At 42.3% G+C, this 26,985-nt stretch overlaps 2 protein-coding genes across 3 annotated transcripts in view; both read left to right on the top strand.

The window, feature by feature from the left end:
- Nucleotides 1-11,691, top strand: part of RAB3B (RAB3B, member RAS oncogene family) — a 58,379-nt gene extending 46,688 nt beyond the window's left edge. Inside the window, exons 4-5 of the mRNA XM_026086888.1 lie at nt 7,405-7,529; nt 11,247-11,691. Of these exons, the coding sequence (XP_025942673.1) occupies nt 7,405-7,529; nt 11,247-11,434 (313 nt within the window). The 3' untranslated portion in view covers nt 11,435-11,691. The remainder of the gene's footprint in view (nt 1-7,404; nt 7,530-11,246) is intronic.
- A 5,398-nt stretch (nt 11,692-17,089) lies between these two features.
- NRDC (nardilysin convertase) overlaps nt 17,090-26,985 on the top strand; it is a 31,157-nt gene continuing 21,261 nt past the window's right edge. Inside the window, exons 1-5 of one of the 2 annotated variants that reach the window (XM_026086921.1) lie at nt 17,090-17,415; nt 22,233-22,548; nt 22,753-22,834; nt 24,149-24,302; nt 26,109-26,182. In XM_026086921.1, coding sequence (XP_025942706.1) covers nt 17,105-17,415; nt 22,233-22,548; nt 22,753-22,834; nt 24,149-24,302; nt 26,109-26,182 — 937 coding nt within the window. In that variant the 5' untranslated portion in view covers nt 17,090-17,104. The remainder of the gene's footprint in view (nt 17,416-22,232; nt 22,549-22,752; nt 22,835-24,148; nt 24,303-26,108; nt 26,183-26,985) is intronic. The other variant, XM_026086923.1, reaches the window with a different exon arrangement.

Raw genomic sequence — 26,985 nt, forward strand, 5'->3', positions numbered from 1 at the left:
TGCAGTGATCTCAGTGACCTGCCTGGAGCATGTGACAGCAGCATGTAGGTGACTTTTAAAATTCTTTTACTTCACTCAGATCAGAAGGAGCCTCTCCTGGAAAGCATGCTGGTCATGGCACTCACTCTCAGAATCAAGCTCAGTCTGACTTTTACATTCAATACCTTTTCCATGTATCCTGATATAGGTTATAACTCAAAAAACACAACAACATGGTCTATTATTGGCCGTCTCCCAAGGCTGCCCATTATTAGTTCTAGCTCTCCATTCGAGCAGGGAATCATGATCATCACATCTAAAGATGTTGTCTCCATTTTTACCTCATCTCCAGCATCATGCTACCATGCAGCAGAAGGTGAACCACAACACTCCTCTCCTTGAGCTGTCCTTCAACAGCTAATGATAGAGGAATATATTTTTCCTTCCTAGAAATACAGACCCAAAGGTTTTGCCAAAACCTGGTTCCTCCACATGGCACCCTCTCCTCCAAGCTCAAGGGGAGTCACTGTTCTTTAAAGTGCATGTGCCTGCAAAAGGATTTTTCCCTAAGAGTGCAAGCATGTGAGCTAGGGCAATCTCTTTCATTAAACGATAAATATTTTTAGCTTGGTTTCATGAGCAGACAAGATATATAAGATCACACGGTTCATCTAGCTGTCTGCCTGGCTATTGGTTCCTCTCTGATAACTTTGGYTTACCAGTCTAACAAAATTTAGAAAAGTGCTGAAAGTCTCAGAGATAGCTTCAAACACATTTGGTGAAAATTTGTGACTGGGGGGAGGAAATGTCCTAAAAGGAGCACTCTTGCGGAGAGAAAAGTAAAGAAAATTCAGCTGTTACCTGGGTGGCTGACAGTGGCCAGCTGAGCAGTCACCGTATGCCTGCTGGCCAGGCAGTCAGCAAACACACGGGGCTGCAGTGGTATCAAAACAAGGAATGATGAAGGGCTTGGGAGAGAGGCGGTTCATGGAAATTTTGGGGGGAGGAGGATTCTGGCTTAATTATAAAAGTCTTGCTGATGAGTTTTACAAATTAAAATCATTAACATGCTGTCTACATCAGGGAAGAGCTCCTTTCAAGTGTTTTTTTTTTCCCCTAAATTTTGTGTCATTTGTAACTACTGCTCTTAAAAGCAGTTGACTTTACCCATCTTCGGAAATGAATGTKCAATATAGAGGCCAGAGACAACTCGGGGCTATTGGCTTTGGTGCCCGTTATCTTTAACAATCWGTCAACTTGTAGGGGATTTTTGGCTTGGAATTTTATCAAATCTAAATTTAATACAGATTTRTCTTATGTGCCTCTAACTTTCAAACTGTTTTTGTTCTACGTGCTTTGCCATGTTTTCTGAAATCTAATAAAATGAAGATAATATGAGTCACACTGATTATTCTGAAGTGTATATAGGCATAAAAGATTAATGTGGTATTTCTTCAGATCTTTTAGAAAAGCTCAGACAAAAGTCAATCTTTTTATACACATGCAACATTTCAGTTAAATATACCAAATTTCAGTCTATGAGCTACTTTGTTTTAAAGTTTTTGCTGGTGACATTTAACCTGAAATGGTCTAACATCTGTTCCACCACAGGCAGGGGTGCAAGGGTGTAGGAATAAGGAAAGGTCAGCTTTGTGTATTTAACTTCATGTCTTCCTTTGCCACGGGAGCTGCATGAACATCTCTGCTAAGAGGAACTTGTCAGCCAAAGGACAGAGGTGAACCATGACTGTTGATTTTTACTTGATATGTCATGAATCTTTTCAACCATCAGTTTTAAGATTCTGAGCCCAAATAACCTAGCGGGGCAGATATAATGGGTCTATGGTAGCCCTTTTCCTGCCTTTCTGAAGCTCATCTACAGGAGGGGAGATGATGAGTCTGGCTAAGCCAGTATGACTGTGTCAGCAGAGTCCTCTAGTGGTGATGCACCTGAGAGATGCTTTTTTTTCCCACTCTGCAAAGCTATTTTCTAAACTTCTGAAGGGACAAGAAATGCGAACAAAAGCTTTTGTCTTTTGTTGATGCAGCTATATCAGCCCCGGGCATTTGCAAGCATAGCAGCTATGTACGACTTCTGTCTTTTTGACCATTCTGTGTRTACAGTTATGTTGCAAAAAACATTGTAATAGATCTGGTCTTCGGTCAAGAAATGCACCCTCCTGGAAAATAACAGTGTCTACTACTTGAGCCAAACAAAAGCTCCTTTAGCTCAGAGCCTTTATCTCCATTAGCCTAATCCTTTCTTCAAGTCAAGTGTGAGAGGATACCAGTGCATTTAGTGATAAACAGGGAGGCCTAGCGCTCCTGCAGTGCTTCTGTTCAGTGTTTGAGACGGGACGGAGCAGCAGCAGTTGTGATGCATCCTTTCTCTCTTAAGGGTCTTGTTAGTCTAGCTGGTTAGTGATGTGTTTTTCAGTGTCCAGGTACAGGTAAATAAAGAATACCGTTAAGTTAAACATTTATCATAAATGCAGCATGGTGCAACAGGTTGGCTCTCATTTGAGACATTGAGAATAAAGCAGAAGTACTCAAGAGTTGTTTACCAGCTAACATGAATTAAATCCAGTAAGGAACCTGTTAATCTTCCTGGTTATTTCTGGTTATTTTAAAAATGGCATGTGTGAATTTCAGTGTTTTTCTGGCATGAAAAGTTTCAATAAGCTACTGATGGGACCAATATAGTGAGCTACAGAGTGAAGCCAACTGAATGTCCTTAAAAAATGAAAATATATTTCTGTAAATCCCCCAAACCCCTGAACAAATGCTAAATATTTTAAATTAAGTGACACAATTTCATCTGATTCAAGTTAATTTCTTTCTATGGAATCTGATGAATACATTTGGAAATAATGAGGATAAAAGATTTAAGCTTTTGTAAGGAAAAAGAGCTTGCTTTTCAAGGATCTTTGCTTTCAAATATTTTCAGGACAAACATATAAAAAGGATAATTTTAACTGGGCTGCCCACATCCATGCGTGGATGTAAGAAAGGTTGGAATTAATATGTTGAAACTGCATTTATATGGAAATTGGAATGGAATGAAAGAAAGAATGCTATGTTCTCAGGTAGAGGGAACAGATACTTTAGTAGGTCTTTTCTAAACTTCCCTCAGGTTTTCTTTATGCACAATCTTAAGCTGATTTAACTAAGTGTATTTCCAAGCTAACCTGGGGGCAAGTTAGTGGGTAAGCATGTTTTCATCATGTTTTGTCTTAACATACATTTATTAAAACCAAAAAGTTTAAAATAAACCTCTGCACGTAACTCACCTGACATATGATCAGGGGACTGGGATCATTAAGCAAATACAGCCAAACTTAGGAGCATGTGTCAAGAGAGTCATCAGCCAGTCAGATACGAAGTGGTGCCCCTTCCACTAACTTTTGGCCGCTGGCCATCCCAGTCCCTTCCCCTTGGCTGATAAGAATTTCCCACGTGAACATAATTCCTAGCTCCTAAAATTGCACCCATTCACAAAACCTCGTTATGATTCAAGTTAGTGGACAGCAGTCATCTACATGTTTTACAGTAGGGCATCTCCGGTCTAAAGCGTGTTCCTTCTTGGTGGTGCCCTGCCTACGGCAGTTTAGTGATTYGGGTTTTTAAGATGCTGCGTAAGCAGCCTGTCAACGTGAGTCTCAGCCCATCTCACTCCTTTCTCTTGTACCGTCTCTTCCCGCAGAGTTCCCTACAGAAAACAAGCCAAAAGCATGAACAAACTCCTGAACCAGAGACCTAGCACTCCAAGTAAGCTCTTGCCCATAACAAATGCTTTTCTTCTGTTGAGCTCCTAGGGGGGCACAGAGATCTCAAAATTCATAATTATGCTGGAATTACAGGAATGCAGCTCACGCAAAGTCGACTCCCTGCCGGTGGAGGGAGTTCTTCTTCTTCCTGACCTCTCTACCATCTTAGAGCTTGTATCCTCTGGCTAGCTCGGAAATTGTCGTAGCAGACTGTGTTCAGTGGCCTTGCTATTCTCCAAGCATTTCATCGAGCTCCAATGTCCCCTCTAAAACTGCCACCAATGCGTATGGTGCACTTTAACTCTTATGTCTGGCTCGTGCAAATGTGACTGTTTAAACAGCCTTGTGCTCTGGCCACAGTGTCCACTCGGGGAATGAGAACATCTTCCGTACCGGTCCTTCCTTGGGTGACCTTTCTACCAAACCCTTCTTACGAGTGGACATCCTGAAAGAGGCATTCCAGTTTGCTTTGCGTCACTCTGAAAATATTTAAGCTAAACCAATTAAAGGGACTTCTTTCATGAGTACCTGTAAATCAGGAATTTAGACAAGCTCCTTGGGTAGTCTGTGAATCTGAGGTACAGTCTTTTCCTTCATTCACATGGATCACCCCAATACATGACAACTATCTTAAAGCAGCTGAGAAAGTTTAATGCATTTGGGAATATTTAGGATGTGGCCTGCTCTCTTGCTCTTTCACTGGGAAAGGTATAACAGACTGTATGAGAAGGTGTAAAAGGGAAGGTCTGACATATTCTCCTTACTCCAGTGTGTCAAGAGTACCTTCAGGTTATTTTGGAAGAAAAGGCATAAATGGGCAAAAGCAAAGGTGGATTTTACCTGGTGTTTGAAAAAACTTCTTATTCTGGTTGAGTAAAAAGATGCCTTCCCTGTAAGGTGAGTGAGGGGGTTAAATGAGCTTTATGGCTTTCAGGCCAGTTTCTAGATTTTCTAGCAGGCTCCTTTGGTTGTTAATATATGACCCTGGCTTGATAGTTTTCTGTATAGATAAATTAGTGCTTTACACCTCATTTGAAATTGTAAAATAAAACTGAAATAAACACAGCATTTGATACTGTAAAGTAAATAGGAAACATTGTGGAAATTCTGCTTTGGGCAATTTAGGCAATTTCATAGAAGGAAAAGAAAAATTGGTTAAATTGAACTTAGATTTAAGTAACAGCTGAGTTCACAAATAATTAGTTGTATTTATTTTTAAGGTGGATCTCTAAATGAGGTTGTTGATATATCCATGTAACTGTGAACCTGAGACTGTTTTTCTCCCAAGCATGAAGCAATAATAACGTGCTTCATCATAAATTTGTGGAATTCAGCACAAATAGGGGACAGCATTGTTATCATGTCACAGAAACACAGATATTTTTTCCAGTGTACATATTATACTACTCTGACAGTTATTGAAACATCTCAATTACACAAGCCTGCTTTTTTTTTTCCCCTCCATTTGTCTTTCCAAAAGCTCCTGGAAATGTATTGCTATTCTCTTTGGACAGGGATCAGCTTTTAAGCATTCTACTTTATTAAGGACTTTTTACTGTTCCCAATAGTAAGTGTAAATGCAAGTGTTCTGGGAGGGAGGGTTTTCACTAGCTTGTACGAAGCAGCTGAGGAGAAGGATGAGGTTCTGTGGGAGATCCCTGGTGCTTTTTCCAAGTAATTCTGTGTAGATAGCTAAGATTTGGCAGCATGCCCTCGTATGACCTGCCTCAGTGCTGAAAAGCTGTTTCCCAAAGAGAGGAAGGGGGTCCGAACAGGAGCCTGACTGTAGGTGCTTTGAACTGAACCTAGGGGGACTTTCTTTCTTTCCATTGCCTACAGAGGGAGAGTGGGGAGATTTCATCTCCCTGGGCTTTCTGTTGATTCCTAAGGTCACCTGCTTCTGTGATGAGCCTTGAGAAACCCCAGAATACTATATAGGCTTGTCACTGACTCATGTTAGCTCTCATAAGATCAGTCTACATGGGGGCACTCAGAAAGGTGAAAGTGGAAGGGCCAAAACTGCAGTTGGAGTGAGTGTTTTAGTTTTTTACGTTTGCATTTTGCAGTGGGAGGCTGGGCTTGTGCAGTGGGCTTGGTTTAGGCTTGTGTTCTCCTTTGCAAACTACACGTGCTTCTTAGAGGCATTTGCACAGTGAAATGACCCCCTGTTTCACAGATAACCGTGGAGTGATGTGACCAGCTGCTTTATGTGGCAAAGGCGAGTAAGCAGCTCAAAACTAATTAAAAATTATCATTAGTGGATCAGAGCTGGAGTCTGCTGCTAATTCGAAAGTGAAGGAATTAAGTGCCATGTTTTTAGGGGAGTTCAAGCAAACTAAACAGAAGTAAAAATCTGAGGGGAATCCTGGCTCTTCAGGAAAATGCTAGGTTTCCCTGAAACTAGGATGTCCTGTATGGAGGGGTGCATTGTAGGGACAAAGAATGGACCGGAGCAGTGTTTGGAGGAGGGGTGGAGAAGGACCGGGTAGATCACTTCTGGAAGAACAGCCTTTGGGAAGGAGGGAGTCTTGAAAGATAGAATTGAAGATAAAATAGGTTGGGCCAGCCTGAAAAATGCATGAAAACGACTGCTACCAAGCTAATACTGTTCCTACTGCTGGCTGTGCGACACCTCCCTGAGGTTGGTGGGAAGAGACTGGCCCTTCAGGATAAATGTAAAAAAACCAAAACACTCCTCAATTTTGTCATAGAAGATCTATAGAAAGGCCTGGTGCCAAATACGAGGCCGAGTGTCCTGGGCTCCGCAGCCAGCTCCACTGCAGTGACAGCACGTGAGTCACCGGGAGCAGTAGAGGTCCTCCTCGGTACTCCTGCCTAAACCACCTCTACTCGATACCTCGGATACCAGTGTTAGCATTTGTCAGATACTTGCTGTCTGTTGTTGCATCTTGTGTTTTCTGCCGTAGTTATCACTTGATCTAGCTGTGTCTGTTAGCTCACAAAACCTTACCTTGAGCCTGTTTCTTCCCAAGTTGGTAAATCTGTTTCTCTTTAGCAATTGTTTCCATGTTTCTAGGCAATTTTCAGTCTCCACGGCAGTTTTCCTGTTCAAGCAAAGATGATTTGATGTTTCCATCTATGTTTGACTCCCAAAATACAATTTTTTATAGCAGTAGTAAAACTCTGCAGCAAATTTATTGCGGCAAATGACCATTTTTTGCCTGCTCTGAATTGTTGTTGTAATATGCTTTACAAGAAATTGTAAATCTAGTATGAAGTGTGTATTGCACGGCTTTCTCTGTAAAGACCATACCCTTAAGTGGTATAATTGATTGTAGTGCCTCTGACAGATTATGGTTGTAGGAGAATGAGCTTTAGAAGAATGCTTTTTCCCTAGACCTTAAAAAAGAATTCAGTTCAGCTTTTTGTCTAGTTCCTAAGATCTTTAAAACATTTGAAAAGTCCTGACAAGGAACTTTATTGTCGCACAAAGTTAAGGAGTAGTGAGATAGAATGGCACTATACATTACACTGGTGGCATTCTTGCTTTATGTGTAAAGTTGGCCATTTGTCTTTTAATCTACATGTAGTCTTTGGATGTGATGTTGTGTTTATTGGTATTTGTTTTCATACTTAATATATGATTGTCTTTTGGCACTACTGATGGAAGGTAACCATCTTTCTTGTCCTGCTGTAGGGCCACACAAATCAAGACTTACTCTTGGGACAATGCACAAGTGATCCTGGTTGGAAACAAATGTGACATGGAGGATGAAAGAATTGTTCCTTTGGAGAAAGGGAAACATCTGGCTGATCAGCTAGGTACATGTAAAAGCTTTTCTTTTTTCTTTTTTTTTYCTCCTCTCTTCTTTATAAGGTGTTCCTTTTAATTTGTACAACAAAAACTCCTTTTGGCAGTAATAGCTTAATAATGGCATCACTACTAAGAAGATTAATGTATTCTAGCTAGACATTTTACATTGCTCATTGCTGAATACCACCTTCTTGTAGCGTTGTTGTAGCTGTAATGCTAATGTCTAAGGATATAAGAAAGACAAAGTTTGTTTGAAGAGAACAGCTTTTATTAGCTCAACTGAAGGAAAAGAGAAAAAGGTTTCATGAATACAGTCCTGTCTGCAGGTCTCTAAGTACCATTTCATCATTTTTAGAATGCAAAAGTTGCTTTCATAGAAGAAAAAAAAATTGCAACTAAGTAGTGAAAAAGAAAGTTTATAAATGGATATGTAGAGCTGAGTAAAATATATATTAAAAATATACTAGGCTTCCCTGTCCGGGTAGGGAAATTACATTACCTTATTGATATGGGATAGAAGGAGCAAAACATTTTCATTGAGAGGAAATTGGGTTTGCAGTGAAGATTTTAGAATGAACAGCAAGATGTAGGATACTCATCCCAATTTCTCATTTGTTTTTCACTCTTCTGTTATGTATCAAAGCATATGTTAGCTTTTTAATATGAAATCAGGGCTTCTGTATTAAGTTTTAACTATATTGTCTCCATCTCTCTTAAGAATTCACAGCTACAAGTAAGTCCTGTTAAAACTGACTTCAGTTAAGAGTGGAGACCCTTACAGTGGGCATACTGTAAATATTTATTTAGTTTGTAAGAGCAGAGATTCTTAACAGACTTAGAGGAATCACCGTAATCCCCAAATTTATAAAATTCCATACTGTCTTCAATTCTTAAGTCAGTAATTGGAGGGAGCATAATGTATTGTTAAAATGGGAGTTGTAGAGTCCCAGTATACACTGTATATACATTGTTATAGTTTAAAGTGTGACCTTGATCAAATCACCCATTACGGTTAACCCTATAGAATATGAGTATTCGCTACTTGTTATTTTTATTAAGGGAAGGTTTAGAAACTCTACTTATAGACCAGGAGAAAGTATGGCTTTATGCTAGACTTTTATGGTATAAACAAAAAGATGGTCACTATTTGAAAGAGATGAGAGCAAAAGGGTCCCATTCCTGACTGGGGCTTTGAGACACTGTCATGATAAACCAATAATGAGCAAATACTGATACTAAAAACTCTCATTTGCCATTATTATTATTGTAATAATAATCCTTTACATATAAGACTAGTAAAGTAAACAAAGACATGTCTGTTAGGGGCTATTTTTCACATATCAGAATTTGATTTGCTCTTGAAAATATTGATAAACTAGGTTCCTGTTTTGCAAACTCTCAAAAAACAGTTGTGAATGCATGTACACCCACATATTTTGCAGGAGTAATTTCACTGTTAGTGACTGAAAATTTGTCCAGAATCATATAGCAACAAATAGAGAGTTTTACTGGAACTGCTACTCTTATCTGGACTCCTAATGTTTTTCTTCCTCCCAAAATCATTCATCTGCTTGTTTAAATATGAGCCCAGCATCTAGAATCAGAATTTTTTATGTTTGGGACACTTCAAAACACACACACGTGTGCACGCACACACACACACACACAAACATGCAGTTAACGTAGCAACTGACTCCATCAATATAAAACTGTTCTCCTGAAGGATTCCCCGTTCTGCCACCTGACTGATCCTTGAGCTTTTCCAACCCACAGTGGAGAACTATATCCCCAGCGCAGAGGAAAATGAAAGCTAGTTACGCCTTTGGAAAGTGCTGTCCAATTCTCATTTTTTGGTAGCCTCCCAACATACAAAATGCTCTTTTTAAAGGGGTCAAAAAATGCACCTGGTTTTATCAGGCAGCTTTTCTGTGTTTTGAGTGTGACCATGCGTACAGCATTATCTGAAATTACATTGTGTATGAGGTGGGAGGGATCCTTTTAAGTGATTGTCTGCCTAAACTGTTCCCTTTCGGCATAGCGTTTCACATAAAGGTTATCCTTTAGCATGTTTCTCTGACTTTGTGTAGTGGCATTAAAATCGTTGGGGATATGATGTACCTGATCAGTGTTTGCTCGAAAGGAAGCATTTACATTGCTTAATCTACTGAAGTTATCTCCGTTTTTAGGTATGCAGAGAATTCAGGGTCAGGCCTTTTAATGTTTTTAGGACAACAATTTTGGTCCGACAGTAGGAATACGTGACTATGAACCTTCTAGGAAATCCTGAAGAATATACCCCATCACATGACTCCTTTCCATTTTTAAATGCTAAGTTTCCCATCTGGTTAAAAAATTGTTATTGGCCTGAATGTGAACTAAACCAAAACCACTTCAGTCACAGCAAAAGCTAAATGGTTGCTGGACTGACACATATCCTAGTTCTGCTCTCTGACTTCTTGTGCTTTTTACACACACTCCTAATCACCATCAAAGATTAGCAAAYGGGCTAGACACTTGTCTGGTACATGACAGCAGTTCTTATTCAGTAATAAGGCAAACATTTGCCTTATCATTTTATTCGTTATCCCATGATATTTAAAAAGTGATAGAATAGGGTAGATGCCTATTTGTTTTCTCACATATGGCAATGATTACGTCTAACAATGTCTAGCAATGTCTAATGTCTAGCAATGTCTAATGTCTAGCAGTGTCTAACGTCTAGCAATGATAGACTAATCGGTTAAGAATACTTCTCTTTTCCCTGGTTTATGTCAGAATCAAAGAGAACTGATGCAGTGTGCAGAGTGCTCCCAAAGTGAATCACAACAGAATGTAGCTTATTTCAAAATAAACTCGCTGTATGGTACTTGAGTTCTTGCTGTTGGCAATAAAACAGCTGGTAGAACAGAAGTAACAGCAGTTGTAAATGATGGTTGATCTTCGAGGCCCTTGGGGACAGAAAGATAAAGAACTGTGTGGGCCGAAGCAGCACAGGTAAYGCTTCACAGCTGAGCGCACCGCTGCTGGCTGAGGCAGAGCTCCTCTYGGAGGGAGTCGGGCTCCGCTGTGAGAGGGAGGCTGGTTGCTGTGTAATGCTGGGTGTCAGCTGGAGGCAGCAGGCAGCAGTCTGTATGTCATCCGTACCTCGGCGTAACGCCAGCCTTGCTGCTTTCTGGTCAAAGGGGTCAGCGCTTGGGTGTCCATACTCCTTAGACAGCCCCTAGCTGCAGTCGTACTGGATGCTGAAATCACTCTGTAGGAGACAAACATCTGTAATTCAGCAGTGCTGAAAGGCCCTTGTCAGAACTGGTGCTCTGGCATGGTATGTGCTGTAGAAGTAGTTATCATTGAAGAGCTTCCCATCTAAACAAAGAAAGGGTGGGGAAAAAACAGACCCAAAGAAGCAAAGCATTTTGCCCACTGATAGAAGTGGGAGAGTTTGAGCCCTTGTCCTGGGTTTATTCAGATCTGTAACATCTACAGAAGTATTTACCAAAGTTATGGTAAAGATTCATTTGTGCCTTTGACCCTTACTGAGGCTTGAAAGAGTTTAGAAGCATTTCTGCTCACTATTCTGAGGCTGTGGGAATCAAGTGAGCTTAAGAATTGTCTAATGTCTTGTTTCCTTGGAAGGTTTTCTTAAGATGAATTTTGAAAAAATTGGTATTTTAAAAATTATCTCCATATCATCAGTTTTTATTGACTTTTTGCTCTTTTTCTCACAGGTTTTGATTATTTTGAAGCCAGTGCCAAAGAAAACATCAATGTAAGACAGGTGTTTGAGCGTCTTGTGGATATAATCTGTGAAAAGATGTCGGAGAGTTTAGAATCCGACCCTTCCAGGGGCTCTTCTGGAAGGAGCATGCGACTCACAGACAACCCAGCCCCTTTGCAGCAGAACTGCTCCTGTTAGTGACCTTTCTCTTTGAGAAATGTCCCTCTCCTTTCCTGATTAAATTTTCTCTTTTCATTTGTGGTGGTGCTTTATCATGTAGTGCAAAGGCAGAAGTCTCTGTTATAGGAAACTGGTATGTTTGTTTAATGTCCCAGAGTGCTTAATATTATATATTTCCTCATCCAGTAATTTAACAAAATTCTGAATAAATATTGTAAGTGTCCCTAGTGTTAACATGTGAATTATGTTGAAGAATTGTATAGTGTTGCAAATGTTATTTCCACAGAGAATGTTGCAWTTTTAATTATAAATTCTTTTACTGCAGAAAGAGCTTTACTTCAGCAACAGCAAGAAACACAAGGGTGTTGCTCTGTTCAGCACCTTGCTATGCCTCATCCTTTGTTTCTAGAGCCACAAGCGCTGACTRTCCTGCAGCTTTTCCCCTGTATCTTGCAGTTTTTACCTCTGTAGGTTTGGACCTGCCCTCTGCCACTCTCCGATCAGCTGCTTGATGGTGGATATATTGCAGCATGAAGGAAATGAGGAAGTGGCTGTCACATGCTTAACTGGAGGCAAAATCTGCCTGTAAAACTTGGAACAGCGGTATCTCAGACAGATCAAAATATCTGGAGCCAAAACGTGAGCAGTAGTAAACTATCGCTCTCAGCCAAAAGCACTGATGAACTATCAGTTATAACACCTTTTTTATTTAACATTTTATCATAGAGTAGCACCTTAGAGGCTTCTTCTTGGAGGATCAGACTTCACTGTGCCCAGGTTTGTACAGAGATAGCTCTTTTCCAGAGAACTAATTAGCCAAATATTAAAAATCCATCTCCAAAAAAACCTCCTTATGGTTTCAGTCAGGAAGGACTTTTGGTTATTGCTAGGGACGAAAATGACTGATTTGATTGTCAGGCTTAGTATGTTTCTGCAGCACACTACAGTACCTAGAGGAACAAGCCCGTTACGACAGGAGAAGGAACCGCGGAAGATGTGCAATGGGAGAGCGTAAGGGTATAAGCTCTCTTGCAAAACTTGTTGTGTGTCACCCCTTCAGGAGAGCTGCTTGAGCCAGCATGTGTTGAAAGGCACCTTTTGTCACTAAGACTTGGAATTCAGCAGAAATCTGTGCAAAATTGATACTATTTTTTTTTCTTTTTAATAGATCAGGTTGGGGAGGTCAGTTGTTGGAATATGTCAGTGTGTCAATTGGGAAACTTTTGACAGCAGTGTACCTGCGTCTTAGGACATTGAGGGGAGACGGAAGAAGGAGGAGACAGACGGGAGACCCCAACCCAAGGGGGAAGACCAAGAGTGAGCATGCAAGGCATGGAAGTTCAAAGCCTTATTTGGCCTCATTGCGACAGAGACTCGCTGCTCTTTGTATATAACAAGTTAAATATCCACTGGAAAGACAGAAAGTGAGGAGCAGATTCAAAAGCCCCCCAGGCAGTGCCCACTTGAAATGGGGAGGATGCAGCCTGAAGCTTTTCTAATAATTTGAATATTTCATCCAAGGTAGAGGAGAGTCAGCAGGATGTTTCAGGCATGTTAGACTAGAGCTTAAGTCACTTGTTTGAGTCAGGCAGAGTTGGGGCTTTGACTTCTGGGTCAACTGCTCTTCTGGAATGGGAGTTTGATCTGCTTTTTTTTGAAATACTTTTGGTTCATCCTAATATGAATCAAAATCATTCTGATGCACAGGAAGTTCCACAACACAGGTAATCCATGCCCAGCTGGTCCCAGGGGAAGGTCATCCCTCCCGTGTGCCTTCCCAAGTTCCTTAGTAATATGGATCAGGGAATCCCTTCTGGGGTCATCCTACTGCTATGCCTGCGTGTTCTACCACTGCTCCCTTTTGAGTCACAGAGAGAAACGTGTAATGATGATAATTCTTCTAGTTTTGGATTCAGCCACAAGGTATAGTTTTAAAAAAAAAGTTGAGGGAAGATGTGATTAATGAAACTAAAGTGAAAAATGGCAAAAATGAGTAAAAGAGCAAGGACATCCTTTCAGAGTTAAGCAAYGGATGTTTTGTTGCACGATTCTTTGCAGGGAGGGACAATTTTTGCTACTTAGCATGTAACATACTCTCACACTTCCAAAATCTCTAAAATTAAGACTGTTGTATACAAATTTGTTGTATACAAATTAAGGCTGTTGTATACTGTTGCGCGTGTAGAAGTCCATGTGTGTTAGCCTCTGAAATACACAGAGGAACTGCTTTTGCCAGTCCGTGAAATTGCCYAGCCCTGCATGCCTTTGTTTATGATCACACAGTTGTTTGCACGTAYGAGCTCCAAACAGCGACTGCAAAATGCATCTGTAAACGTAAATCAGGTGGATATTGGGAGAAGTCTGCTGTCTTTAGGTGCAAATTGGAGAAAAGTTCTATGGTTTTACTTTAGGCCTGTGAACTCATCTGGCTGAGGAGACTCTGATGTCAGAAAGTGGAGTCAAGTATCTGCCCACTGCACTATAATTTACTGGATCATGACATTCGCAAATGCTTTTGTAATTTTGTTCTGTCATGTCTCAAAGTGGAATAGTTCTAAAAAAACCAACAACGTAGTATTCCAGAGAAGAATACAACCACATTGATGTAGTTTGAATTCATTGTGCTGAAAGATTGATCCCTTTGCAACAGAGTTTGTTTGTATGTTGCTTTYGGAAGTCTTTACTGTGACCTATTTTGGGTGTTTATGATCTAGTACTGAAAATGAAATTTGTGCAGTGCTAGAAATGTGCTTATTGTATCTATACCCCTGAAGCTGCAAAATAAAGAGAAATGTAGTCACCGAATGTGGCCAGAGAGCTTGTATGAGCTGTATTACTAACTTCAGCCAATCTTTTAGATGGATAAGGCATCTTTCTAGTGCTCTTAAAGTAGATCAAATTTCTTGGACCTTTTTGACAGTAGAATGATCCTTGAGTCCAGCAATCAAGAATCGCTATAAAGATTTAAAACAGAGTGAAGCGGAGGGTTATTTTGACCAATAAATAGGCAGTGTTGGGTTTCAATTGTAGCAGAAGTGGGTTTTAGGAAAACTTGTGTACCTTGCAAGAAGAAATAATTTCTACAGTAGGGAATGATAATTTGAGCTGTGATGGGATAATGGGAGTACAGGAGCCCTCGTCAGTACAAATAATGATTTTTCAGCTCAGCAACTAGATAATAAAAGAAAAAAATGGCTTTAGAATAAATGAAATTTTGATTCTTTTGTTTTACTTGCTTTTTTTATCTTCTTCCCTTTTTCTACCCAGTGTAATTGTGGTCCACTTAAAGTATTCCAGTAAAATGAGATGAAATTTTTTTCTTCTTTAAGAAGAATACAGCTGTATTCCAGTCCCAGCAAGCTAGGACAGGTAGAATTGTTCTTTACAGCATAGCCCAGCAAGAAACTACACAACGGAATATGCTGAAGAAGTGAAAAAGATACTTAGGAATTCTGATCTGCCCTACATTGCATACCTGGAGAAATCTACTATTGGAGGCAGAAATGCTGCAGGGTTTATTCTGAATTAAAAAAATCATTGCATGCAATCACTGCTGAAAATACACACATCTTTATGGAGAGATGTTTGGCACCTCCTCATCTTGTTTGCATTAAAAGGAGGGAATGAATAGAGAGGAAGCCTTTGCTTCCTATGCCTTGAGTGGTATGCAGATGATTTCAATATCATCAGTGAATCAATCACTATAGGTACATGTATTAACTTATAAAAGGTAATGGCAAAATGTGAGACAAGAATTTAGCAAGGGAAATAAAGTCTTTTGTGCAAGCATGTCCTTTTAAAAAAAAAAAAAAAGACCCAGACTGAGCCTTCCACTGACAGTGGCCTGGGATGGTAGTGTTAGCAATGATACAGGTAGTTACCGGGTGAAAAAGGGGTGCTGGACTGTGAGAAGAAAGAGAGCTGACTGCTCTTGGCACGCTTCTCTACGTCRCTTGTAGAATCACCTACAGCTCCGACTCCACAGTTCTGAAGGAAAAGCTGTCCAGTAAGGTAAACTTTGGGTTAGACATGGCTCTTGGCTTCCATCTGGTGGAGAAATAAAGCAGGAAAACACTGGCAGAAACTTGGTAAAAATTATCTTCCCTGTATCTCACGGATAGGCCTTCTCATTTGTATTGGCTTCTTACCCTTCAACTTTGCTTCCAGCATCTCTTTTGCAGTCAACATAGACTTACACACACACACAAAATAACTACCAGCACTGACCTTACAGGAATAGCAGAAACTTGAACAAACGTGGAACAATGCAAAACGGATGTCACAATAAATGCAAGGGCAAACGTCAGAACAGCACTGGAAGTATTACAAGAAAAAGTATGTGGRCCTTGAACACAATTTGCAAACAACTGCAGCAGCAATTCCAATTTACCATCTTGGAGCTCCAGAGCTTACACAGGCRACTTCAAAGAGGTGCCTGAAAGATGACCAAAAGCTGCATTTCTGGTGTCAGCAGCTTTAATTTGCTACCCAGGCATCTGCACTTTCACACACAAAAAGCAGATTCACAAACTGGAAAACGCTGAGAACTAGTGAACTGGAAAGATTAGGCCATRGCAAGAATAAATACTGAACATCACAAATCTGACTCTCTGTTCAATAGCTGTGAGGCCAAACTTTAAGCCAATGTCACCATTAAGGGGGCTAAGACATGAGAAGCCCCCAGGGAGCATGTAACGGCTCTCAAGAGACCACGGGCTGAAATGGTCTGTAATACTGGCTGCTGAAATACAGCTGCAAACTTTTAGTCTAGTTCATTTAAATGTTGAATAATACCACCTGASGGGCAGTTTTGCTATCAAACCAATAGCGAGGCCAGGCTTTTTAGATCCTGAAACATGGGTACGTTTGGTCAAGTTCATTCGATCTGGTCGGCGTTTAGCTTCCTGACAGGCGCTGACGGTGGCCCGGTCTCCCCGTACCCCGTTTCCGCGCCGGGCTCGGCGCGCCGGCCCCACACAGCGCACCGCCGCCCGCTCCCCTGCGCCCTGGGCCCGGCCCGTCGGCGGGGCCGGACTTCGCCGCCTTGTTTCCGGGCTGCGCTAGAAAACCCACCGGCAAGGAGCGACGGGCCGCGGCCGGTGCCACACACGGCCACAACATGGCGCCSGAGGCCGCGGCGTGCCCCCCTCCTTGTGGGGCAAGGCGTCCCAGCCTACTGCTTTCTGATTGGATCGCTAGCGCTGAGCGACAGCTGCTTGGACCAATAGTTGAAGGACACTGGGGGAGAAAGCCGGCCTCCCACGTCGGCCCTTGGACTAATCCAAGACAAGAGCGGGGGGACATCTACTATAGCGGATAGGCCCGAATGTCGGGCCGGGGCGGCACAGTGAGAAGTCCCCGAGCTCTGCGTCTATTCTCATCCTTTTCTGTCCTGAGTCTGATTTCTGAAAGGGTCTGCTCTTCTCCCTCCCGTCTCTCCCCACTAATGGTTCCCCCCAGCCGCCCACGCCACCAGCATCCTTTCTACCAATCAGAGCCCTCTCGACCAAGCTCGGGCCGAGGATTGGCTGGCGCGCCCCACGTGACGCCGCGGCGGGCGCTGACTGGTGCGGGCGGGGAGGCCGCGGCGCCCGTCACCGCTCCTTCCTCGTGCGGCGGAAGCTGCGCGGGCGGCGGTGGCGGCGGGGAGGGAAGCGGCCGCCCGGCCCGGTGCGGCGGCGGCGGCGCATGCGCAGGCTCGTGGCCGCCTTCGCGCGCAGGGGGCGAGTAAGGTGCGTGGGGGCGGGGCGGGCGCGCAGCGCGGCCGGGCGCAGCCAGCCGGTGCCCGCCGCCGCCGCCATGCCCGGCAGGAACAAGGCGGCGGCCGGCTGCAGCTGCCCGGAGCTGCCGGCGGGGCAGCAGCAGCARCCGGCGGAGGGCGGCCGCGACGCCAGAGGCCGCTCGCCTCAGCAGCGGGAGGAGGAGGAGGAGCGCGGGCCCGGCGCCAGCCTCGGCGACCCCGACATCGTCAAGTCCCCCAGCGACCCCAAGCAGTACCGGTGAGGGCGGGCGGCGCCGCCGGGCCTCTCCCGCCGCGGCCGTTGGCTGGGAGGGACCGCGGGGACGGGGGGGACGGGGGTCGCTGCGCAGGGGGCCCGGCCGAGCCGCACGGGAGCCCGGCGGCGGCTCGGTAACCGGGCGAGTCGCGGCTTCTCCGCTCTGGAAAACGGAGGCCGCGGGGTGGGGGGGTGCCGAGGGGGGTCCCGGTGAAAACGGGCAGTCAGGTTGGCTCGGTGTGGGCAGCTTGGGGCTTGAACAGAGAGAGACACGCACACGAAACGGTATTGGTGTTAAGAYCCCGCTCTGATACTGCGTCTGCTCTAGGTGCGGGGCAATATATTTCAAACTGTTCGCTTGCAGCCCCCCTCCAGGTAACTCGCTGCTGAAGGTGGTCATCCGCAGCGTGAAATGCGGCCGAACTGGTGTTTCGGGGCAGATGCTGGCTTTTTTCTTTTTTTTTTTTAATGAAGGCTGTTACTCTTCCTATTTTAGATGAGTCTCCAAAGTTTTCACCAAAATGTGTCCGTGAGTTGAGACAAAAATTACTTTTACACTGCCAAATTGCTCATGTTTTCATTTTTATGCTTATCAGTAATATCATTAAAAGTGTGGAGAAGCATCGCCTTGCCTAAGTGCAGCCCAGAGCGGCRGAGAGTTTATGGCCTTCTCCAGGGAGCAGCCGGCAAGCTCCAGCTYTTTGAATGGTGTCAAGCAGCCCTTCTCAAAGGGACGCTATGATCACTTTTTCTGTTAGGCAGAATATTATTCAGCCCATATTTAGATTATTATTATTTTTTTTAATCTTTATCCTTCATGATGTTTGATGTGTGCGGCCAGTGAACAGTCTCCCTAAGCCTAAATCTGGGGCTGAATTTTGGAATTGCAATGACATTGGTTTACAGTGAAATTCCCTGCTGGCTGCATGGAAAGGACTGCCCCCATTGGCTTAAGAAAAAAATTACTCTCTTCCTTTTTGTCCTACTTCCTTGCTGCGTCCTCCCGATTTCTGCCTGCCTGTCCTGCTTATGTTCTTACTCGTGCTACTCTGCAGGAGGCTTGTCTGTCTGAAAAGTTCTTTATAGAGACTCTGCCAGCTTAGGAAACTTCTGCCTTTACTACCCGGAGCAGCGCAGTAATGAAGCTCTGGGAGTCCAGTGAAAACAACGTCACTGGCTATCTTTTCTGAGGCTTAGGAACCGCCTCAGTGTGTAGCGAATTGGAGAGTGTGTTTGCTTATAACATGGAATAAACTAATATCAAAGTCTTTCAGAAATCCCACTCTCCATGCTTAACAGATGTTCAGTTGGAAGCCAAGAATCATTTATTTTCAGTTTGATTTCCGTGGACGGCAAGCAAGCCTTGCACAAAACACACACAAATGTAATGTTACCATTAGGAAGGAGAATTTCAGTGTTGCTAAGAGTAAAGCATGCCTGTGTCAGCTAACCATATTCCAAATCTTCCATGCAAATTTAAAGGCAAGTGATCTAATGATGCATACACATTCTCTCTCCCCTGTTCACACATGGTGAGTTACACTGAAGGCCCTTGATAGTGGCCTTAATTTGTCCTTTTGGTGACATCAGTCTTGAAATATAACACTTTCCACCAAATTATCCTCTCAAATATGCTGACCCTCAAAACAGAAGTGCTGACAGAGGCTGTGCAGAATGTATTTTCAAAAGTGAGTTTGTTGGGGCAAAAGCGGTCGTCATAATCAAAGTTGTTTCTGTTCATGATATTGCTGTGTGTCAGAGCTAAGACTGATTAGTTACCTTAACTAAGTTTTCTTTCCCAAAAGGTGTGTTTTCTTTAAATTCATCCTCATCTGGAATTTCATGGGCTTGTATTGCTTCTTTTTGGTAATTTGGGAAAATAAAACATCTCCGTAAGTATTTACCACACACTGATAGGTATTTCAGTATTTACTTAACTGCTGAGCAGTTATCACTGACATAAGAAAATACCTTGGTGCGAGAACAATCCTGCTTAAACCTATCCATGATGTTTAACAGTATCTTTAAGAATTTGAATTTTATTTAGTTTTATTTATATCAGTGCCAGTATACTACTACTAAAAAGAAACTGGACTACATTTGCTTCTATGTTCAGTGATTGTATTTTTCTTATTGTATTTTGCATACTAATTGATGCCTATGTATTGATTACACTTGTCCTTTTCCATTGGACTGAAACATGGAAAAAGTAAAGAACACCTATGTCAGTTGGTGCCTCTTACTCAGTATAACCTAAACTGTTCTAGATTCTCCTTAACTGAAATCCGATAGCCTGCAACAGCTGCTTAATTCAAATGTTGCCTTGCTCCTGGGAGCCGTCTTTCTGTTGTAATATGTAACACCCACAAGCCTAAGGATGAGTAATGAAAAATTGAAATCATCTGCTCTGTTAGTATAATGGAGGTATGCGGCAAGAATAAACAAGAGCTACTGGATACAGCTGGCTAAACAGCTTTCTGGCAAACCTTTCTGGAAGAACAGCACCGTTCTCTTCTCTGCCCTCCACAACTGCATATTGATCACTGGGAAGCGAATATTCCTCGTGGGGCATGAAAAGCTGAAGGTGACAGCTGTCTACGGAGGCGAAGACGACGTGCCGGAAGACATGCTGCAGCGATGTTGGCTGCGCTGTCTGGAGCTCTAGCGTTGAGTTCTCCAGAGGCTGAAGCACCGTGGATTGGCAGTACAGTGTGTCTGTTCTTAGGAGCCCTGTTACGTGTTCAGAAGAGCTGCAGCTACATGATGGAAAATATATATATGGTGCAAATGCACTTAGCTATTCCAAACTTTCAGAATATATGGGTGATTAACTTTGGACCAGAAATTTTATATCACATCTAGTTACTATCTGTAATTCCTGCCGTTAGTTGTGGTCTCTGCACGAGACCTATACACCGTGTACTGTAGTTAATTTAACAAAAAAATGCAATTGTGCTTTCACCTGATTGGATCAGATTTGTACTGTTGAGTGCTCTTGCAGCACACAAAACGGGTGTTAATGATCGTGACACTTTGGGCCAGAGTAAATGCTGTCTGTTCCACAGCTGATAAATGGTTATAATTCATAAACTTAACACAGCTATTAACATTAGTTATGTAGCTGCTTTCATAGACTTGGTAGTTTAAGAAGCGTAATGTGCTCTGTATCACAGAGCTGCTTAACTCTTGTCATGCTGCCCTCTCTACCCCTCTCCTCCAAATACTTTCCCATGAGATTCAGTAGGGAAAGAAATATCCTGGGCAGCTTGTTTTCAATCTGATCTGTGGTCTGCAGAGTCACAGTAAGTGGCCCGCAGCTCTGTGCGAGGCAGGGAAGTTTACACTGACTTCGTATTTTGAATTGGGATATTGATAATAGTGCATGCTTTTATCAGTGGGAAACATTGAAATTTTATAATCATGAATGAAATAATATGTGGGAAATTTCAGGAACCGTGGGTCTGGAAAATACACAATGTGCCTTTTATTTGGATACTTATGGTGTAGCTTGATCTGTAAAACTGCTTTAAAACTGCTGCTGCTGCTGCTAGTCAAATGAGTGACCTCACTGCAGAGCTCTGATCTGGTATAAACTTGCTGTACTCGCTTAGACTCCGTGGGGATGGCGGGGGGGTGGGATAGGACTGTTGGTTAGTTTTGTACCACCAGGCTTCATGCTGGATCAGATACCCCCGTCCCTGTTGTACTACTAATGTTGGATTAAAAATTTTCTTGAGTCAGAATTCCTTTCTTTTGCAGCTGGCGTAACAGCCAGCGTAAGCTCCCAGAAGGTGTGCGCTGGCTAATTTGACAAAATGTGACTGTGCCTGTTTCTGATCTGGCAAGAAACTTGTGCGAGATGTGGTATCAAAGTAGTGATACTTGCAATCCTTGCTCTGAAAAGTTATAGAATGGTACTGGACGTAAGTTTATATACGTATGTATATATACATGCACATATATATTACTTCTTGATAGCAACCCAACCATATACTCCATCGTATATTTTACTAAGGTTTCAGAAGAGATCTGTTCTAATACTTGCCCAATAAATTGGCCCCCTTCCTATGGAAAGCATAAATAAAATGGAGTCTCTGGGACCTGAACTCTKCCACAAAATACTTGTTTCCAAGAGCTCACCAAGTGTAGTAGGCTACTGTACACTGCCCTTTCTGCTTCAGAATATTCTCTGGAAATTTGGCTTTGCCTGTTTTGAGTATATAAAGTTTTCTCTAACCAGGTGCTAATAGCGTAAATAGTTCACAGAGAAGAATAAAAGCCCGAGTCAGTGTCCCTAACCTCATGAGAAGAAGGGCTTCCATTACCACTCTGAGTTGCTTCTTTCCTGCTCCTGCGGCTGCCTGCGCACCTCCTTGAGGCCTGAGTGCGTTATGAGCGGCTCGCTGTGGAAACTGGTATTGGGCTCTATCTGCTTGTGAGAACCTGTCGTGATTACCTGTCCCTGGCTATGAGACTTTGAGTTTAGCCTTTTTCATAGATTTAAAGCTTATGATAGCTGTATGACAGTGATTGATTAAATTGTAAAAGCGATGCACTGCTGTACTAAGAATGGATAGTAATTCCATAATGGCTGATGCTTTGCGGATGGAACAAAAAGAACTTCAGTTTGTTGGAAACAGATTCGTATTTTTACTTTTCCTCTATAAAGCTGCTCATCATCTTAGCTAATCTCAGATTTTTATTAGGAAATCTGAGTTGAAGAGCATAGAACTGTTGTGGAAAATACAGAAATTCCCACATTTTCTGAAAATTCGTATCTGGGAAATGAGCATAGTCATTGTAAATAATTATTCTTTCAGGTATATCAGGCTGCAGAATGGCTTATGTGCACTTTTAATTTCGGATTTGAATAACCTGGATGGTGCCCCATCTGCGTTATCTTCGGAGGAGGACGACGACGATGATGAATCTGAAGAGGAAAGCGATGAGGATGACGACTCTGGAGCAGAGATCGAAGACGGCAGAGAAGGTTATGATGATGAGGACTGTGATGAGGAGGATGAGTGTGAGGACAATGATGGAGATAATGAGGATTTCAATGATCCTGATGACAGTGAATTAGAAGAGCTAGCTGAAAAGGAAGAAACAAGAAAGAGAGGTTGTACAGAAAAGCAGGTATGTACTTAAAGCTATAGAGTGAAAAATTATTATACAGAAAGCTTTCTTGTGCTCTGAAACCTTGTGATTAGGCATTCAGACTAGCTCTTCTTCTTGGTATGTTTGTCCTGACTGATTTGTCTCATACTTCTGTCACTTTCTTGGAGCACTTCTTGAAGTATTCATTGAAGCAGCTTTTACTGAGTGTTGTGTTTTCTGTAGTCTGCAGCTGCCCTGTGCGTCGCTGTTGGCAGCTTCTCTGATCCTGAAGATCTGCCTGGATTAGCGCACTTCCTGGAACATAGTATGTATCTGCTCCTATTTCATCTTCTCCAACTTCTGTGCAAGATGAGTGCTGCTAGCTTTGAGTTTCTGCAGTATTTTAGTATGGTTTCCTATTTCAGCTACCCTGGAATTTATTTTGAATAGTTAGATAAGATCATGTTTTTATAAAAATACTGACTTGGTCAGGAACTCCGTATGAGAGGTGGTGTCACGTACCCTTTGGCAGGCTATGCATTAATGTGCACTTTTCCGTTATCCAGTAAACATGGGGGGGAGCTTGTTGCCTTTGGTCTTGTGAAGTTGCAAGTCGTATCTAGCCTGGAGCCATAGACCGCTTATCTGTGTAGTAAAGGATGATGAATTAGTAATACAGACACAGAAGCCGCATGAAGTTTCCAACTAGACATCCCCTAATATGCTACTCTTGACTTAAAGACTGATTGTGCCTAGAAAAGGTATTGCTATTTTAAGTCTATTTGAGCGTCTTACACTAAGTATTGCACAGATCACACAATCTGTTGCTAGAAGGTGCACTTTCTGTTCTGCCACTGTCTAATGTTGTCATGATACATGAAATGTTTTGTGTTTAAAAATAACTTTATTTAAAAAAAAGTGTGTTATAACCCCGGTCATTTAAAACGGTCTGTTTAGTCAAGCAGTAAAAATGGCATTAACCAGTTACTGAGGACATAACTTATGTTATTGCCAATGGAGTAGTTCGTCTAACCATGTCCTCAGGCTGCTTCTTAGCTTTGCTGATTCAAACCTGAATCGGTTTCCTGGAATTTGGCATCTCACATATGCTCTTTTACCTCGTGTTCAGAAGTGATGTCAAAAGTTAAAACTCAGTTTATTCTTGGATTTGGGACCTATCGAGTCAGTCCTGACAAGGACAGTGTGTCAGTGCTCGGCTGGAGCTGCTGTGGTGAGCTGAGCTGAGCCGCTCTGAGCAGCGAGCATGTTTGCACGGGTTCTCCGCGTGTGGCAGGGCGGCAGGGTGCGCGAATGAGTGTGCAAGCGGAGGAGAGCCCGGTCTCCCGGGGAGTCCAGCCTGGGCTGGAGTCCTTTCTGGGCTTCAGCCTCTACTTGGTGTTACCAGGACCCAGTGGTTTCTTTATTAACAAGGTTGCATCTAGCTGGAATGTTGTATTAGCACAATGATTTGCATGGTTAAAAAAATCATTGAGCTGATAAGTGTGTTTAGTGGATGAGTGGTGCGTGTGAACTGTGGGACAGTTGTTGGTAACGCTGTGCTGAACAGGGGTGGTCGTAGCTGCAGTTAGGAATAACAGATGTTATATCATCTTCTTAATTTTGCTGATTTTTGTTCCAGTGGTTTTTATGGGCAGCTTGAAGTACCCAGATGAGAATGGGTTTGATGCGTTCCTGAAGAAGCACGGGGGCAGTGACAATGCTTCAACCGACTGTGAGCGGACAGTCTTCCAGTTTGATGTGCAGAGRAAATACTTCAAAGAAGCGCTTGATAGGTAACTTCATATAAGTGGTGGTTAGCTATTAATGAATGTTCATATGTGTTTCAGGAGGTTGAGTGTAACTGCTCATATCTTCATTTTGGGGTGATTAATGCCATTGCTGAACTTCCATAGATCCTTGTGCTGCAACAGAGCATACTGAACATAAGGAAATACAATTTCTCTTTGGATATTTTACTGTTTTTTGAGCTAGTGGCTGTACAGCTGCTGTATGATTACACAGAATCTGTGTGTGAGGGCCATATGTCTTAAAGCACATAGCTTTGTGATTGGTTTACCACTCTTAAGAGTTCTCCTGTCATCAAACTTACTAGTTTATTCAATGTGACAACTTTTCAGAGGGGAAATGCCCCCAGAATCTGTAGTGACTCACCCTTGRACATAGCTATCTGGATAGAGTGGGTTTTTTGTTTCTTTTTTAAAGCTAGTTTATCAAGGTGGGGTGGTGGGGAAGCCTTGAATGTTATGTTACAGTGTGTGCCTCAAAAGGATACACTTAGCAATGCAGGTTATTCAGCAAAATATGTATCTTGTGCCCGGAAGTATATAAGTTGCTCATTTGTGCTATGGGCTATGTTAGGACAACACCTGTACCTAGACACCACCTGTCAGATTAGCAGCCTTCTGTGAGAGGAAATTACTTGTTCATGGGGGCATGTCAACTGAGTACGCCTGATGCTGTGAAACATCTCAGGAGGAGAGCTGACTCCACTGTGAATATGCTTTCATTAAAATGCATTCCTCCAATGAAGCCAAAAACTCATGTGTGCACGTTTTACCAAGTATTGCTTAAATCTTCCTTATTGGGCCAAATTTGGCTTTCATTAGTCCAGCTTTTAGAAATTTAAAAGTGCAGAAGAACCTAAAAATGTTACTGTGATATGTCAGTAGAGCTCGCTTAGTGGAAAGGAAACACAGAAATTAGGAGTTTTATAAAATAACATCTCATACAAAGAAGATAAATGGATGCTGATGATGATTTCTGCTCGTTCAAGCAATTTGGGGACTAAAGAAATTGAAAGACATCACATTTCAGATCAGTAGAAGGGAATAGTCTTTAGCTTAATGGATCGTGTAGCCGTAGAACTCAGTCAGTAACGTATTCCTGTTAACCTTTTGCTTCAATAAGTCCAGTGCAGCATTAAAAATAATACAGATAAAATAGATTATCTGGCAGCCTTGCACAGAGTCTCCAATCACTGCTAACTGTCCCTTTCCGTTGTTCTGTTCTCCAAGGGTACAGGAGAAAACATGTATCTGGAAAACAACATTCACATTTGTATTAGATAATAAAATTGTAATGGATATAAAAACTTATGTTTCAGGGCATAAATCAACAGTTTGTTGCCTGGAGTTAGGAAGAAACTTTCCCTATGGTCATGTTGTTTGTAATGAACAATTGAGGATTCTTGCATTTTTCCTCTGAAGCATCTGATACTGGCCACTGTTGGAGACAGGAACCAGACTAGATGGATCACTTGTCTGATCTGGTATGATCACTCTCAGGCTGTAAAGGCAGATCACGGATAACCCTGCATCCTTTAGTATTATCTCCCACCAGGTCCAACCAATTCACTCCCACGTTACGGAGCAGGGGGGCCTTGCCCTTTGGTTTTTGAAGCTATCACAGAACTGGCTTTATCATTCCTTAAGATAATACAGTCCAGAATTACATAATTTGTAATAAGTCAAACAACTTTATAAACTAAAAATAGTAGGCGTTGGTTGTTTTTTTTTGTTTGTTTTTGTCCCAGCTTAATAGACACTGAAGAAAAGCCTATGAATTTTTCTCTTTCATAGGTGGGCACAGTTCTTTATTCACCCACTAATGATCAGGGATGCAATAGATCGAGAAGTCGAGGCTGTAGACAGTGGTAAGAGTTTCTTTTATCTGTTTGTTTAGCCCATCTTAAAGAAATGATACCTATATGACAACATTGTTTGTTTGTTTGTTGGTTCCCCTTTTGAGCCCTTCTGTCATAGCTCATTCAGCTTGACAGAGGGATTAAACTCCTAGATTTCTGTTTAAATTTCATGGATATCGGCGGCTGTTTAGGGGAGAGACCCTGAACATAGCGCCGTCACTGAGAGAATTTACCACCTCATTTCTCTAATCAGAAGTTAATTATTTGAGGTTGTTTGGCAGCAACCAGTAGGACAATTAAAGGAGCAGTGGGTACTTTTTGGCCAACAACATGCCTGTAGCTCCAGCCTAGCCCCAGTGCTCTCTCCAGCCCTCTGTGGAGGTCATACAGAGAGCAGGGGTGATTGCACTTTTGTCTCCTAACCCTAACACCTGTAATAACTACAAATTCACGTGATTCTGATTCACAGAAGGAAATTGAGCCTGGCTTAGAAATGGGTGTTCGCTTATTGTACAATATATAATGAATACCTAAAAGTGAATTTTTAAAGATGGTTTGGAGAAAAAACTGCTATTGGCAGATGTACTAACAGGTTCAAATATGTATTCCAAGTTTTTCTTTTTCCTCGTTTTTCCACTGAAAAGGAAAAGCAGGCAATTGGATCTTTGAATTTAAATAAGTGTTAATATAAACGGATTTTTCTTGTAGTTTCTGGTATGGTTTCTTCAACAGCTTAAACTAACCTTCACTTCACTTATGCTAGCTTCATTATGCAGTTCCGCTCCTTCTGTTGTATTGACACCCAGTAAACT

Source organism: Apteryx rowi, unplaced genomic scaffold (assembly GCF_003343035.1).
Source record: "Apteryx rowi isolate R43461 unplaced genomic scaffold, aptRow1 scaffold_7, whole genome shotgun sequence".
In the NCBI taxonomy this organism is placed as follows: Eukaryota; Metazoa; Chordata; class Aves; order Apterygiformes; family Apterygidae; genus Apteryx; species Apteryx rowi.